This window comes from Synchiropus splendidus, chromosome 4 (assembly GCF_027744825.2).
Source record: "Synchiropus splendidus isolate RoL2022-P1 chromosome 4, RoL_Sspl_1.0, whole genome shotgun sequence".
Taxonomy (NCBI): domain Eukaryota; kingdom Metazoa; phylum Chordata; class Actinopteri; order Syngnathiformes; family Callionymidae; genus Synchiropus; species Synchiropus splendidus.
Genome location: NC_071337.1, coordinates 6,601,531 through 6,613,992, shown reverse-complemented (window position 1 = coordinate 6,613,992; position 12,462 = coordinate 6,601,531). Strand labels below are relative to the sequence as shown.

The 12,462-nt window shown below is 46.8% G+C and overlaps 4 protein-coding genes across 4 annotated transcripts in view; 2 read left to right on the top strand and 2 right to left on the bottom strand.

The window, feature by feature from the left end:
- Nucleotides 1-120: 120 nt before the first annotated feature.
- Nucleotides 121-3,156, top strand: apoea (apolipoprotein Ea). Its single transcript, XM_053863497.1, has 5 exons — nt 121-798; nt 867-928; nt 996-1,146; nt 2,474-2,761; nt 2,819-3,156. Exons 2-5 carry the CDS (start codon nt 886-888, stop codon nt 3,105-3,107), a joined length of 771 nt encoding a protein of 256 aa, XP_053719472.1. The 5' UTR covers nt 121-798; nt 867-885; the 3' UTR covers nt 3,108-3,156.
- Nucleotides 3,157-6,833: 3,677 nt separating this feature from the next.
- LOC128757893 (apolipoprotein A-IV-like) lies at nt 6,834-7,901 on the bottom strand. The gene is made up of 3 exons (XM_053863515.1): nt 7,765-7,901; nt 7,558-7,705; nt 6,834-7,493 (listed from the first exon to the last, which is right to left on the bottom strand). Exons 1-3 carry the CDS (start codon nt 7,802-7,804, stop codon nt 6,914-6,916), a joined length of 768 nt encoding a protein of 255 aa, XP_053719490.1. The 5' UTR covers nt 7,805-7,901; the 3' UTR covers nt 6,834-6,913.
- A 2,624-nt stretch (nt 7,902-10,525) lies between these two features.
- On the top strand, nt 10,526-11,728 carry LOC128757792 (apolipoprotein A-IV-like). The gene is made up of 4 exons (XM_053863322.1): nt 10,526-10,538; nt 10,598-10,639; nt 10,716-10,866; nt 11,083-11,728. Exons 2-4 carry the CDS (start codon nt 10,606-10,608, stop codon nt 11,660-11,662), a joined length of 765 nt encoding a protein of 254 aa, XP_053719297.1. The 5' UTR covers nt 10,526-10,538; nt 10,598-10,605; the 3' UTR covers nt 11,663-11,728.
- A 717-nt stretch (nt 11,729-12,445) lies between these two features.
- The window catches only part of LOC128757791 (probable ATP-dependent RNA helicase ddx6), a 9,028-nt gene continuing 9,011 nt past the window's right edge, over nt 12,446-12,462 (bottom strand). Inside the window, exon 13 of the mRNA XM_053863321.1 lies at nt 12,446-12,462. This exon is cut by the window's right edge and continues 2,640 nt beyond it. The gene's annotated coding sequence lies outside the window, so the exon portion shown is untranslated.

Sequence of the window (12,462 nt, the reverse complement as noted above, 5' to 3'; positions counted from 1 at the left end):
CAGTTTTTATGACAAATGCTTTGATATTTATTATTAAAGGATTAACTCAAGTGTTATTCATTTACTTATTGTGTTAAGAGCAACAAAGTTCCGCAAAACATTATGACAATAAATACATAAAAACGTTTTACTTTTATTGATATTTATTTCTACCACTGAGTTGTGGAGTGATGCCCTGCATCTAATCCATCCCATCCTCAGGTTGATATAGCAAAAGAGGAGGGGAGGGGTGTCACACTCCAGTGAGATGGAAGAGACAAAACATAGTCCTGCGACTATTGGAAAATGGATCTGAAGGAAACACAGCCAAGTGATGGTGAATGATTGAGTCATTTTATGCCTCTGTCTTCTGCCCATTGGTTTCGGCGTGTTAAGTAACTGCCAGGCAGCTGGACGCGGTCCCATCTTATAACAGCAGTGTGGATGCGGCAGCAGACTCTGGACCAGCCAGTCGACATGGAAGCATGACCTTTGCCCTTTCTACTCCTGTGTTAGCCAGTGTGTCTGCGGGAGGCACATGAGGTGACTGGAACATAGTTGTTTATTTGAGGTTTTCTCCCGTCTGAGTTTCACCTTCAGCGCCCCGGGGTGTGTCTGGAGCAGAGGTTTGAGTCGTCGCCTCAGTGTCCCTCCAGCGTGGAGAACCAATAACACGCCGCAATAAAAGATGACAACACAGATGAGGTCTGGGAACTTCGGACAGGGGTCAGCGAGTCACCCGGTATTTATTGTGTCATGGCTGTGTATAAATAGTGCCTGACACCTGAGAGCCTTTGACAGACGTCTCTGATCCCTGAGGTGAGACTCTTCTCATGGCTGCACCGTTCTGGAACTAGAGTGACTAAATATATTTGTGTCCACTGCAGGTGCTTTCTTCAGATCATCATGAGGGTTGCTGTGGTTCTCCTGGCTCTGGCCGTAGTCTCTGGTGAGCGTTCAGTTAAAAACATAAAAAAATCACTCTCAATATTGAATGAGATTTTTCATGGTCTCAGGCTGCCATGGCCGAATGGTCCCGCAGGACGACTGGGCCGACTCCTTGGGCTCCACACTGCAGACCATGACCGACTACTTCAACACTATCAACACCAAAGTTGAAGATCTGATGACGGACATCGCCACCGGCCAGTTCACCAAAGAGCTGAAGTGAGTCGATGCGTTTGATTCATCTGAGAGAAATAAAGCTAGAAAATAATAAATAAAATAAAAAATAAATACATTATAATAAAATACATTAAAATAAATAATTCAGTTTAATTAAAGTGATCTAAATTTAAGTATAAAAATATTCAATTTGAAAAAAAAGTTCCACAAAAAGGTAGAAAAATGGAGAATATGGATGTATAGAAATAAAGATATCTTGTTGGGAAATAAATATATAATATAAATTATGTAAAAGACATTCTTGGGACTTAGATTTCATTCAGGTCTTTGGTTGTACTTTCCACTCAGTACGGATGTTATCAGTCCACTGAGTGGCTGTTTTATTACTACACAACCAGACATATCGTACCTGGTACAGCAGGCGCTGATAAATATGGAAGGTGACGTAACTCTCACACATTCTGTGATCAAGGTCAGTGATCAATGATACCTGCCCTGACAACAGCCCACTCAATGGCCCAATAAAAATGTTTATTTTAATACATTTAAATGACGCATAGAAAAAAAGATCATCATAATAACAATACAAATAATACATTTAATTGATTCTACATTTTTCCTCTGTTTTCTATTTCATCTGGACTCTTGATTTTGCTCAGATATCTATTGTTTCATTCTATTTTCTAGGCTTTATTTAACTTTATTAAAATGACCTGTGCACCCTCAGTGGGCTGCTTTCAGGGCACCTGGTAATAATAACACTAATAATATGTATTTATTTAAGTGTGTTTTATTAAATTAGACTGACTTTTGACATAACCCTTTCCCCAGCCTCCCAGCCTAAACCCAGACATCCAAAACAAATGTCTGACCGCAACCAGGACTTCAACTAAACTATTCATTTCAATTGTAATGACTCACTTGTTTTCGAGTTGTAATCCGCAAATAGAGGCTTATACTTAAATACTCAAAAGGTCCCCACAAAGAGGTGTGTTTCCCACAAGTCTAGCGATACAAGGTCGCACACACACTTGCATATTGCACATTTATTTCCTAATAACTAAGCAGTTGCATCAGAGCTCGATATCAGTGTCATTATCGGATTTATGAAGCAGTGACGTGCGCGGAACAGAAAGAGCTGGAACTCTGCCTGGTGACACTGAGAGAGGAAATATGGCTGACGGAAACATCAAAATAAAACTACAGTATATCAAATAGAACGTGCTTGACAAGAACTTTAAACGTGTCCTAAATGTTTTATTTATAATAATTCAAAGTTCAATATTTTTACATGATGATGTATGTTTCATTTCACTGTGGAAAGAAGGGAAAAATATTCCTTTAAAGTTGTCCATCTTGCCCCCATCAGCGCCTTTTTTAGAGAGAACTTTGGGGAGCTTAAGACCTACAAGGACATCGTGGAGAACAAGCTGGCTCCGTACTCCCAGGAGGCCGCTGAGCGTCTGGGCCAGGACCTGAAGAATCTCGGGGACAAGATGGCGGAGCACATGCAGGAGACCCGGGAGCAGATGGACAAGTACGCGCAGGAGCTGCAGACCATGATGGAGCAGAACGTGGAAGACGTCCGTCACCGCGTCACCGCCTACACACGCAAGCTGAAGAAGCGTTTCAACAAGGACTCCACCGAGTTCCAGAGGTAGGAGGTCGCTCTCACGAGCCCCGAAGTTCCACTCACTCCCCTTCTCTGTCAAAGAAACTTCGCCAACTACCTGTCCACCCTGGAGTCCAACGCCTCCGACAACGTGGAGGAGCTGAGGAGGAACATGGAACCGTACTTGACCCAGATGCGCGACCACACGCAGACCAAGGTGGAGTCGGTCAACGACATGCTGAAGACCCAGTATGAGAATGTGAAGGACCAGATTGAGAGCGCAGGAAAGGGCATCAAAGACAGCTTCGAGACGACCTCCGAAGACGTGACCTCCAACCTGCGGGAGAAGATGGAGGAGATCAGCCAGTGGTTCCAGTCCCTGTTGCAGTAGACGCTGTCGCCAGTCTGAGCTGTCCAGACTGCTTTGTTGTGTGCTCCAATAAAGACACTCAACTCTGGAAGGCGTTCATGACTCATGTTTACTTCTCCTCTGTGATGACTCACCAGCGGCATTACTGCCGCCTGCTGTCCCAATACGCTCATGCCAGTTTGACCATGAATGACCACAGTCACGTCTGGTTGATCCTCACTTGTGGGGACCAATTCTTGACAAAACACTGTCACCATGAAGAGTCATGGTTCAGGTGAGCCATGTGTTTTGGATGGTTAGGTTTAGTGGGAGAGGCTGGGGAAAGGGTTATGGCAAAGAGAAATCTCACAATGTCCCCACAAGGATCGAAATACAAGTGTGTGTGTGTGCTTATATATCCTGCCTTGTGTGGACCAATTCTTGACAAAACACCTGAATTTGAGGATGAAGAATAACTGGGTCATTATAACTGGGTTTCAGTTTGGTTCAGAGTCCTGGTTCAGCTGAGCCATGTGTATTGGATGGTTAGGTTTAGTATGAGAGGCTGAGGAAAGGGTTATGTCCATGAGAGGTCCCCACAAAGATACATGTGTGGGCATGTTTTGCCATATTTGGGAGGACCGAGTCTTGACAGGCCATCTTTTTGTGAGGACATTTTGCTTTGTGGGGACATTTTTGGCAGGTCCTCATAAGGTAAGAGCGTTTAAACACCAGTAAAAGTAGTTTATTATTATTGGGTTTCAGTTTGGTTGAGAGTCCTGGTTAAAACAGTGACTCCTGAGCACACACCTGACACAATGTTGCCTTGTATATAAAATATGTGTTGGATCTTTATTATTTATCTTATTATTATTATAACTATGTATTTACTTATTTATTATTGTTATTATTAAATAGTTTTTCTTTCTTTATTATTATTTTTAATTTTTAATTTTTTTGTGCATGGTCCGGATGGGAGAATGGACGGGGGAGGGACGTGGTGAGAGGCAGGTAGCAGTTATTGTTTTTGTCTGTGTATGATTGTATTGTACTGTTTATCTGTCGTTGCTGTCTCTAAAAATGAAAAATGAAATTAAAGTTTGAAAAAAATAAAAGTTTAGCCATTTGTTTTTGAAGGTTAGGTTTAGGGTGAAAGGCTGGGGAAAGGGTTATGGCAATAGTAGGTCCTCACAAAAACAAAAAAAGCAAAACAAACAAGGTGTGAGTGTGAGAGAGAGAGTCACCAAGACAGAGTGTGGTTCAGAAGCCTGTCACATTTATTGAAGCCAAACAGGAGCGCACACTTTGATGGTCGTCAGGTCAAAGGTCATCAGTGATTTACATGCTCAGACCGGAGTCTCCTCCTGCAGGTCTGACTCCGGGGACAGCTGGTACATCTCCAGCTCCTCCACAGCTGCTGGGAGCTGCTCTCTCCGCCTGCTCCTCCACACCACCACCCCCACAACAGTACACAGCATCATCAGCGTCACCACACTGAGCAGCACAGACCTCACCAGATGGTGGTCAACCTCTGGCTCTCCGAACATCACCAGGGTCTCAGATCTCAACACGCAGTGATCACCTGTCGTCTGCACACACCAGAACTTTCCGCTGTCCTGCAGAGAGACGTTCCTAATCTGCAGGCTGCCCTCAGAGAGATACATGTTATCTGAGTACTGTTGCCATTCATACTTGTAACTGTTTATCTGCGCGACCCGACCGCCAGTTCTGTTGGTCCTCATGAACCAGGAGTCTGCTCGATTCCAGTTGCCACAGGGAAGAGTGAGGGTCTCCCCGCCAGTGAAGAGCACCACGGCAGGAGGCTTCGGCTCAGGACACACATACAGGAAAGTGTAGTGGAGAGCAGAAGCACCCAGGTCACAGTGGTAACCACCCGTGTGGCCCAGTGTCAGCGACGGAAACATCAGCGTGAGGTTCAGACTCTCTGTCACAGGCCACAGTGAGTTATAGATCCTCCACTTGCGTGTTTGGTTTCCTCTGACGTCAGAGCAGTTCAGCTCCAGACTCTCTCCCACCGAGCGGAAGATGAACGCCGGCTGGACTCTCATATAGAAGCGACTGCGAAGCTCGCACCGCTGCTGCCTCTGCTCCAGACAGTAGTACGTGATGTCTTCAGAGTGTTGGTCAGCAGTGACCAGAAGACGAGAAGGTTCCTTCTTCACCCGCTGGTGCTCGTACACCGGAGGTGTTTGGTCTGCGATTGAAACCAAACCATTTGTACTGCGCATCTCATAGGCCCACTGGACGCTCTGGTTTGGTCCCACACTGTCACAAGTCAGCTCCACCATCCGTCCAATGTCCGGGTGCAGAGTCCCATGATCTCTCATCTTGTGGTCATCACAGACGAGGAGAGTGGAGTTCCTCTCCAGGGTCAGGTTGCCACGAATCCAGCACTGCTCCTGGTACTGACCCGAGTGGGAGCCATTCAGAGAGAACGTCCTATAAGACGAGCCTGAGGAGTTCCACAGAAGCTCCTTCCCCTCACTGGTCCATCTTGAGACGGAGCAGAAGTCAGCGGTTTGGTTCAGGCTGAAGCGATGGGACTCTCCTGCTCGCCGGATGACCTCAGCCTGGATGTTGCAGATCAGTGTCAGCAGCAGCAGCGGCACCTGTGCAGCCATGTTGTCGTCTGTGAGGGACTGAAGTCTGGCTGCTGGTTAGTCAGCTCAATCTCAACACCATCAACAAGTGCGTCAGGACTGCGCTGCATGCAACTTCCTGTTAACTCTATCAGATGTGAAAAGTGGAGCAGCGGAAATCGAACATCACGCTCTTCGCTGAACAGCAGTCCTTGGCGAGACACCTCCTTGTGAGGACATTTGGGCCGGTCCTCATAATGCTTTGAGGGTAAAACATGAAAATAACTGGGTTTCAGTTTGGTTCAGGTTAGCCATGTGTTTTGGATGGTTGGGTTTAGGGTGAGAGGCCGGGGAAAGGGTTAGTAGTAGTCATACAAATGTGCATGTGTTCTTGTACTCTACCCTTGTACTATCTTTGTGAGAATCAGTATGACTTTTTAACCAACGCAGTGAGTACATTTTTACCGGTCCTCGCTTTTTCAACCTTCGTTCTCAGGGTTAAAACTTCACAACAGCTGGGTTTTGACTAGGTTTCACTTGGGTTCAGAGTCATGGCTCAGTGTAGCTACTTGTTTTGGGATGGCTGGGGAAAGGGTTATGACAATGAGATGTTCTCACAAATATAAAAAGACAAACGTGTGTGTGACTGCACCTGAGTGTGTGCTTTGCTTATTCCACTTCTTGAGAAAACACTATCATTGTGAGGACCGTGTGACTTTGTGGGGACATTTGGTTTGGACCCCACGAGGTTAAGCCACAATTTGAGGATGAAGACTTCAAAATAAGTGAGTCATTACAATTGGGTTTCAGTTTGGTCCTGGTTATGGTGAACCATGTGTTTTGGATGATTCGGTTTAGAGAGGCTGGGGAAAGGGCAATGAGACGCCCTCACATTGTCCCCACAAGGATAGAAATACAAGCGTGTGTGTGTATCACAAGTCTTGATAATTCACTTTCATGTGGGAACATTTTGGGCCGGTCCCCACAAGGTTTTGAGGGTTGAAACATAAAGTTAACAGAGTTTTCAGTTTGGTTCAGTGAGTCCTGGTTGAGGTTAGCCATGTGTTTTGGATGGTTAAGGGTGAAAGCACTATGTCAATGAGAGGTCCTCATAAGGACAGAGATGTGTTTGGAAATGATGGTTCGCACAGTTGTTGGAGTGTAACACTTTATTGCTGCTCAGAGGAGGCGCCACACGCTGAACAGACTGGTTGGATATTGCACACACACGTGTCCCGTACGCGCCCGTCACTGCGCCATCTTGCTGAAGCTCTTCCACAGGGACATCAGCTGCTTCCTCAGGCTCTTGGTGTCGGAGTGCAGCTTGACCCTCAGCTCCTCGGCGTAGGGCGCCAGGTTCTGCTGGACCTCCTGCGCTCTCTTGCTCAGCTCCACCTGGAAGCCCTCCGTCAGAGGCACCATGCTCCTCTGGAACTCCGTCAGGTGAGCTGCCATCCTCTGCTTCATCTCCTCAGTGAAGGGACCCATCTGCTCCTGGAGCAGGCCCATGTTCAGCTCCAGCTGGCTCTTCATCTCCAGGCTCTTCTCCATCACCACGGCCTTCAGAGTCTCAGCGTCCATGGACTCTGCATAAGGCGCCGCCTGCTTCTTCAGCTGCTCCACCTGAGACTGGAAGTGGACCATCGCCTCCTCTGCGTAAGGCTGCATGTTGGCGCCCACGTTGCTCAGATCTTTCTCCAGACGACCTCTCAGCTTCTCCGCCTGCTCTGAGAACTTGAACAAGAGGTCCTGAGTGACCGGCGCCACCTGGGTGCGGAGGACGGTCGCGATCTTCTCGACGGCTTCCGAGCTCTGCGAGATCATGTAACTGGAAAACAGGAGACATTTCAGCGAGATGTTTTCCTGACTGACATCCGCGGACACCTTCTTACTTGACTTCCTTCCCGAGCTCGGACCTCCTGACTTGCTTCAGGGAGTCCTCCGCCATCATGGTCGCCTTGGAAACAGAATCCCAGAAAGCATCTTTGACCAAGTCCACCTGACGCTGGTCGTATCTCATGAAGTTGGAGGCATCACAGCCTGGTGGAAGACACACCATGACTCTGGCAACACAAACAGCTGGACTGCCTTTGTCTTACCAGCGAGGAGCGCGAGGGCGAGGACCACCAGGACCTTCATGACTCCAACGGAGCTTGACAGTCTTCTACTACCACCCTCCTGACCGACACCTTATATAGGCAGCAGACCCCTGCGCTGGCGGACGGGTCCAAAGTCCGGTCCAACTGGCGGCGCTGCCACATCACAGCAGCCGAGGCGAAGAGCTGCTGGTGATGTCACGACCGAGTGAAGAAACTAGTGCCATTGATTTGTTGTTGTGCTGCTCTCAGGTCAGAGTCCACGTGTCCAAAACAACACGCCACTGTTGCCTCTGCAGACAGACCAGGACCATGAGCCAGAAACAGCAGCAACAGGGAAAAGAACAACATTAATACAAAATTGTAATATAATTCATCTAATATCATGATATATATATTTTTTTATTTTATTTTCAGTGTGAGCTAAGGAGTAGACAAGATGAAAGAACTTGTGCTTAGTTGAAAGTCCTGTAGAAAATCCCTTTTAATTTATGGAAAAACTGCAGCTACTGACACTCGGCTATTTTGGCTTATTTTGGTTATTTGCAGAAACAAATAGCAGAAAATGTATTTGATAAAAAACGTCTCTAGAAAGACATTAGCCACGACCTAAAACCAGAGCTGAGTCAGGAGCCATTTTTGGAGTCCTTGTAAATACAGTAATGTAAAATTTTACTTTCATGTTTTATCATGTAAATTTCAAGAAATAAATATTCAACATAAATGATGATTTGTGACATATTCATTGCAAATGGAAGTCTCATGTTCTCAAAGAAACTTTGCCTGACCAAAATATCTGGTGAGATAAAATGCTATTATCTTGAACTATTTATTTCATTGTAATTGTTTTTAATATTTATTTATTTATTGAACCAAAGCAAAGGTGTTTCTTCACTGGATGAATTGGAAAATTGCTTTTATTGGAATCAGAATGGATTTGATTGTCTAAATTTAAAATGCTGCTGTCGATGAAGACGCTCATTTTTATTTTCCAGTCCCAGTTTTGAAAGTCTAACATCCAGATAGTGTTTTGACGTCAGAGCCTGGCCGCCACATGGAGACTGGGGTCGGGCGACGAATGGCCCAAGGGTCAGTGTTTGTCGATATCTTCACTTCTGGTTTCAAATCTATGATGTGATTTGTTAAACAAAACCAGTGGTGTATCAGCTACTTTGTCTCCCATTGTGTCATGGCTTCACTCTGGCTTGGGAATGTCTGAGTCAGAAGCATATGAAGTAGAGGCCGATATCTGGCAGATCTGTGTGTGGAAAACGTGGGTTCGGGAACCAAGGCGCTGCTTTCGGTCTCAGCAGAAATGAAATCTCTCGCACCCAGTGAAGTTAGAAGAGTAGTGTGTCGGCTCGGTGGTCAGACTCTGACCTGAATCTGCAGTCACCCAGAGAAACACCTGTAAACACCAGTGACACACAAACCTTCCTCCTGACCCTCGACTCCAGGCGGCAGCTGAACGACACACACTTCAAGACGTGTGGACTTCAGCCGGCTTTCTCATGCGGCAGATAAGAGCAGCAAGATAAAGGTTCACACCCGAGACCAGAGTGCGATCGTGCGTCACACGCGGCAGACACCACGGCGGGTTGTTTATCCCAGTAAGTGAAGAGAAACCAGAGGCATAATCCTCCAAAAATGTTGTTTAAACGTCATTTTCAAAAGCTTCTGGATGGAACACAACAGCGCCACCTGCGAAGATGAAGCCACTCCTGAGTCTGAACTACACACAGCTCCACCGACTGTTTATTATTTGTACTGATGACTTGTGAAGGAGCCAGATGTGGGTGACAGTCGTGGGCCCCAGAAGAAGCACGACACTCAAGAACTATTTTTTATCGGGTCCAGCTAAATGTGGCCCTTTTCTCCAACATTTTTATTCATTTGTGCCAGCCACGATAATAAGCAGATGAATGCACATACACCATCAAGATCTCGGCTGTGTGAAAACTCTTATTGATATGAACTATTTACAAAAAAACCAGAGTGGATAAAAAGTAGGAAAATAAAAGAAAATACAGAATTATATCATACAACAACTTGCTCTTCACATCAGCCCATATTAGTCCAGGTTTCTATGTTTGACATATTCAAGAAAAACACTTTCCTTTCCTTTGATCCAAAAAGGCATCTTTTCCACGGCAACACAGGAGCTCAGTTCAGTTAACCAGTTTTGAATACTTGAATACAGCTCTCACGACACTTTGAAATAACGCGTGCGACTTTCGGGTCGTGACCAATTGAACAAGACCAGGTGGAGTTTTCTCTACCGGGTGAGAAGTCCTTCTAGGTCTTGCAGCTGAGATTCAGAGCGGAACTGCCATGAAGAGAAGCCAGCCAGGACTCTTCCTGGGTGAGGCGCACCAGGCCTGTCCAGCTAGGAGGAAGCCTCGGGGCAGACCCAGGATGTCTCTCAACCCCGTCTCTCAGTTGGCTGGGGAACGCCACGGTATTCACCCAGAAGATCTGGTTTCTAGGGAGCAGGAAGTCCAGGCCACTTTGCCGTAACTGCTGCCCCTGCGACCCAACTCAGGTGAAATAGAGCAAGTTAAAGTGTGTGAATTCAGTATTCACTTGCTGTAATCTCATTTAGTTTCAGTCTCCAACTCACCAGGTCATAAAGTCTGCGTGACAACGGTGACAGAAAGGCGTCCAGCGGGGAACCTGCCACAGGACTTTGCTCCTCGCCGTGGACATATAAACCACACAGGCGGGACCGAGGACACACACACACAACCAGCAGAGCGAAGACAGGATACACACACGAGGTAAGTCCGCTGATGCTCGGACGTCTGTACGGTCCCTGTAACCTTCTCCTGCTCGCCAGGTTCCACCATGAAGACGCTGCTGCTCCTCGCACTCTTCTCCGGTGAGAACTACTTCCCAACGCTGGTCCTGGATCTTCCCTTGTTTTTCTAACTCTATTGTTTTGTTCCTGGCGACAGTTTGCAACGCAAACATCCTGTGGCATGAGAAGCCCAAGACCAACCTGGACCTGGTGAAGGATGCCTTCTGGGAGTACTACAACCAGGTGGCCTCGCCGGCCGAGGAGACCCTGGACCGGATTCGCAAGTCTGAGCTGGGACAGGAAGTCAAGTGAGTGGGGAAGAAACGCGGCTTGAATCTGAATAATATCAAAGTATCTGATCATAACAGGAGAACATGAGAAAAATGAAGATGACCAGAACACAAAATAAAATCCTCTAAAAGAACAAATATTTAGGTTTTAAACTCTTGTTTCTTTGTTAGTTTATGGTCTAATCCAATCCTTAATCTGACCATTAGTCAACCTTGTTTATCTTCCCGCTTCAGTGTCTGGATCTCTCAGAGCACCGACACCGTGAACCACTACGTGGCAGGTCTGCGCAGCCAGGTGGCTCCCGTCACCGAGAACTTCATGAGCCAGTTCAGCCATCAGGCCGAGGTCCTGAAGGCCACTCTGGAGAAGGACCTGGCCATGGTCGGCGACAAACTGAAGCCGCACGCCGAGCAGCTGGTGCTTCAGCTGCAGACCCAGATCGAGGACCTGAAGAGGGAGGCCTCCGTCTACGCCGACTCCATGGACCCCGAGAACCTGAAGACCATCGTTCAGCAGCACAGCCAGGAGATGATGAACCACCTGGACACACGCGTGGCCGAGCTCAAGACCCAGATGGTTCCTTACACTGAGGAGATGAATCAGAAGATGAGGGACAACCTGGAGGAGTTCCAGAAGGTGGTGGTGCCGATGACCCAGACCTTCGGGATGCAACTGAGCCAGAAGACGGAGGAGGTCCAGCAGAAACTGGCCACCTATGGAGAGGAGCTGAAGGCCAAGCTGGACGCCACCTCGCAGGACCTGCAGGCTCAGCTCTCCACACTCTGGGAGTCCTTCACCAAGAAGATCCAGTAACTTTCAATCCAGTCATTCCAATAATTTATTTTGTCCCTCTGTATTTTTGTCTAATAAAACTGTGAATGCTGAGAAACTGTCTGCGTCCTGGTCAGAGTCGGGAGCCCAAGGGACGACACTTACTGAGCGATACAAACAAACCCACCGGGTGAATTTGAGGACAATAAATGGCAATTTCAAAAACTAAAACACCAAAAAATGATGAGCCAGGCTCCTTGTCTTCGGGTCAAACTCAAGGCCTGGGGGCCAAATCTGGTCTGCAAAGACATTTCACATGGCCCGAAAGAGTTATTACAGCCTAAAGTTGAAATGAAATTATAAATTAATCTAGAAATGATTTGAGGAGAGCAAGAGGGAAGATGAGGTGGAGTGATGGACAGAGATGAGGACCACAGTGTTGGAAGACATCACCATGAAGAAGGACATGGAGGTGTGATCCAGACAGGTGAAGGAGAGGGACTTGCATTGTAGTATTGAAGACTTGATGGGGTTTCATGACACAATGACTTGATCTTCAGAGGCCACCAGATGGCGCTGTCTGCTATAAAATGTTTGGATTTCAACCACTAATTCAATGGAACCTTGCATCATTTCTAAACCAAGAGCGCCATCTAGTGGCCTCTGAACATTAGGACACTGTTTCATCAACCTTGCAATACTGTTTCACGACGCCTCATCCACTCAGTGCGAGTGGCAACACTGGTGGGAAGTGACCAAAGATGACATATTCTGACAGATGCTTAGAAGAGCTTGTTCCTGGTCCAAAGAAGAAAAACAGGCAGGTGAATTTAGAACCATTT

Bases quoted from the DNA above. Each gene is read 5' to 3' on its own strand.
- apoea (XM_053863497.1), top strand. From the start codon at position 886: ATGAGGGTTGCTGTGGTTCTCCTGGCTCTGGCCGTAGTCTCTG. The intron at 1,147-2,473 runs GTGAGTCGATGC...TGCCCCCATCAG, and splicing joins CAGTTCACCAAAGAGCTGAA to CGCCTTTTTTAGAGAGAACT. The intron at 2,762-2,818 runs GTAGGAGGTCGC...TCTCTGTCAAAG, and splicing joins GACTCCACCGAGTTCCAGAG to AAACTTCGCCAACTACCTGT.
- LOC128757893 (XM_053863515.1), bottom strand. From the start codon at position 7,804: ATGAAGGTCCTGGTGGTCCTCGCCCTCGCGCTCCTCGCTG. The intron at 7,706-7,764 runs GTAAGACAAAGG...GTCTTCCACCAG, and splicing joins CGCCCTCGCGCTCCTCGCTG to GCTGTGATGCCTCCAACTTC. The intron at 7,494-7,557 runs GTAAGAAGGTGT...CCTGTTTTCCAG, and splicing joins GAGCTCGGGAAGGAAGTCAA to TTACATGATCTCGCAGAGCT.
- LOC128757792 (XM_053863322.1), top strand. From the start codon at position 10,606: ATGAAGACGCTGCTGCTCCTCGCACTCTTCTCCG. The intron at 10,640-10,715 runs GTGAGAACTACT...TCCTGGCGACAG, and splicing joins GCTCCTCGCACTCTTCTCCG to TTTGCAACGCAAACATCCTG. The intron at 10,867-11,082 runs GTGAGTGGGGAA...TTCCCGCTTCAG, and splicing joins GAGCTGGGACAGGAAGTCAA to TGTCTGGATCTCTCAGAGCA.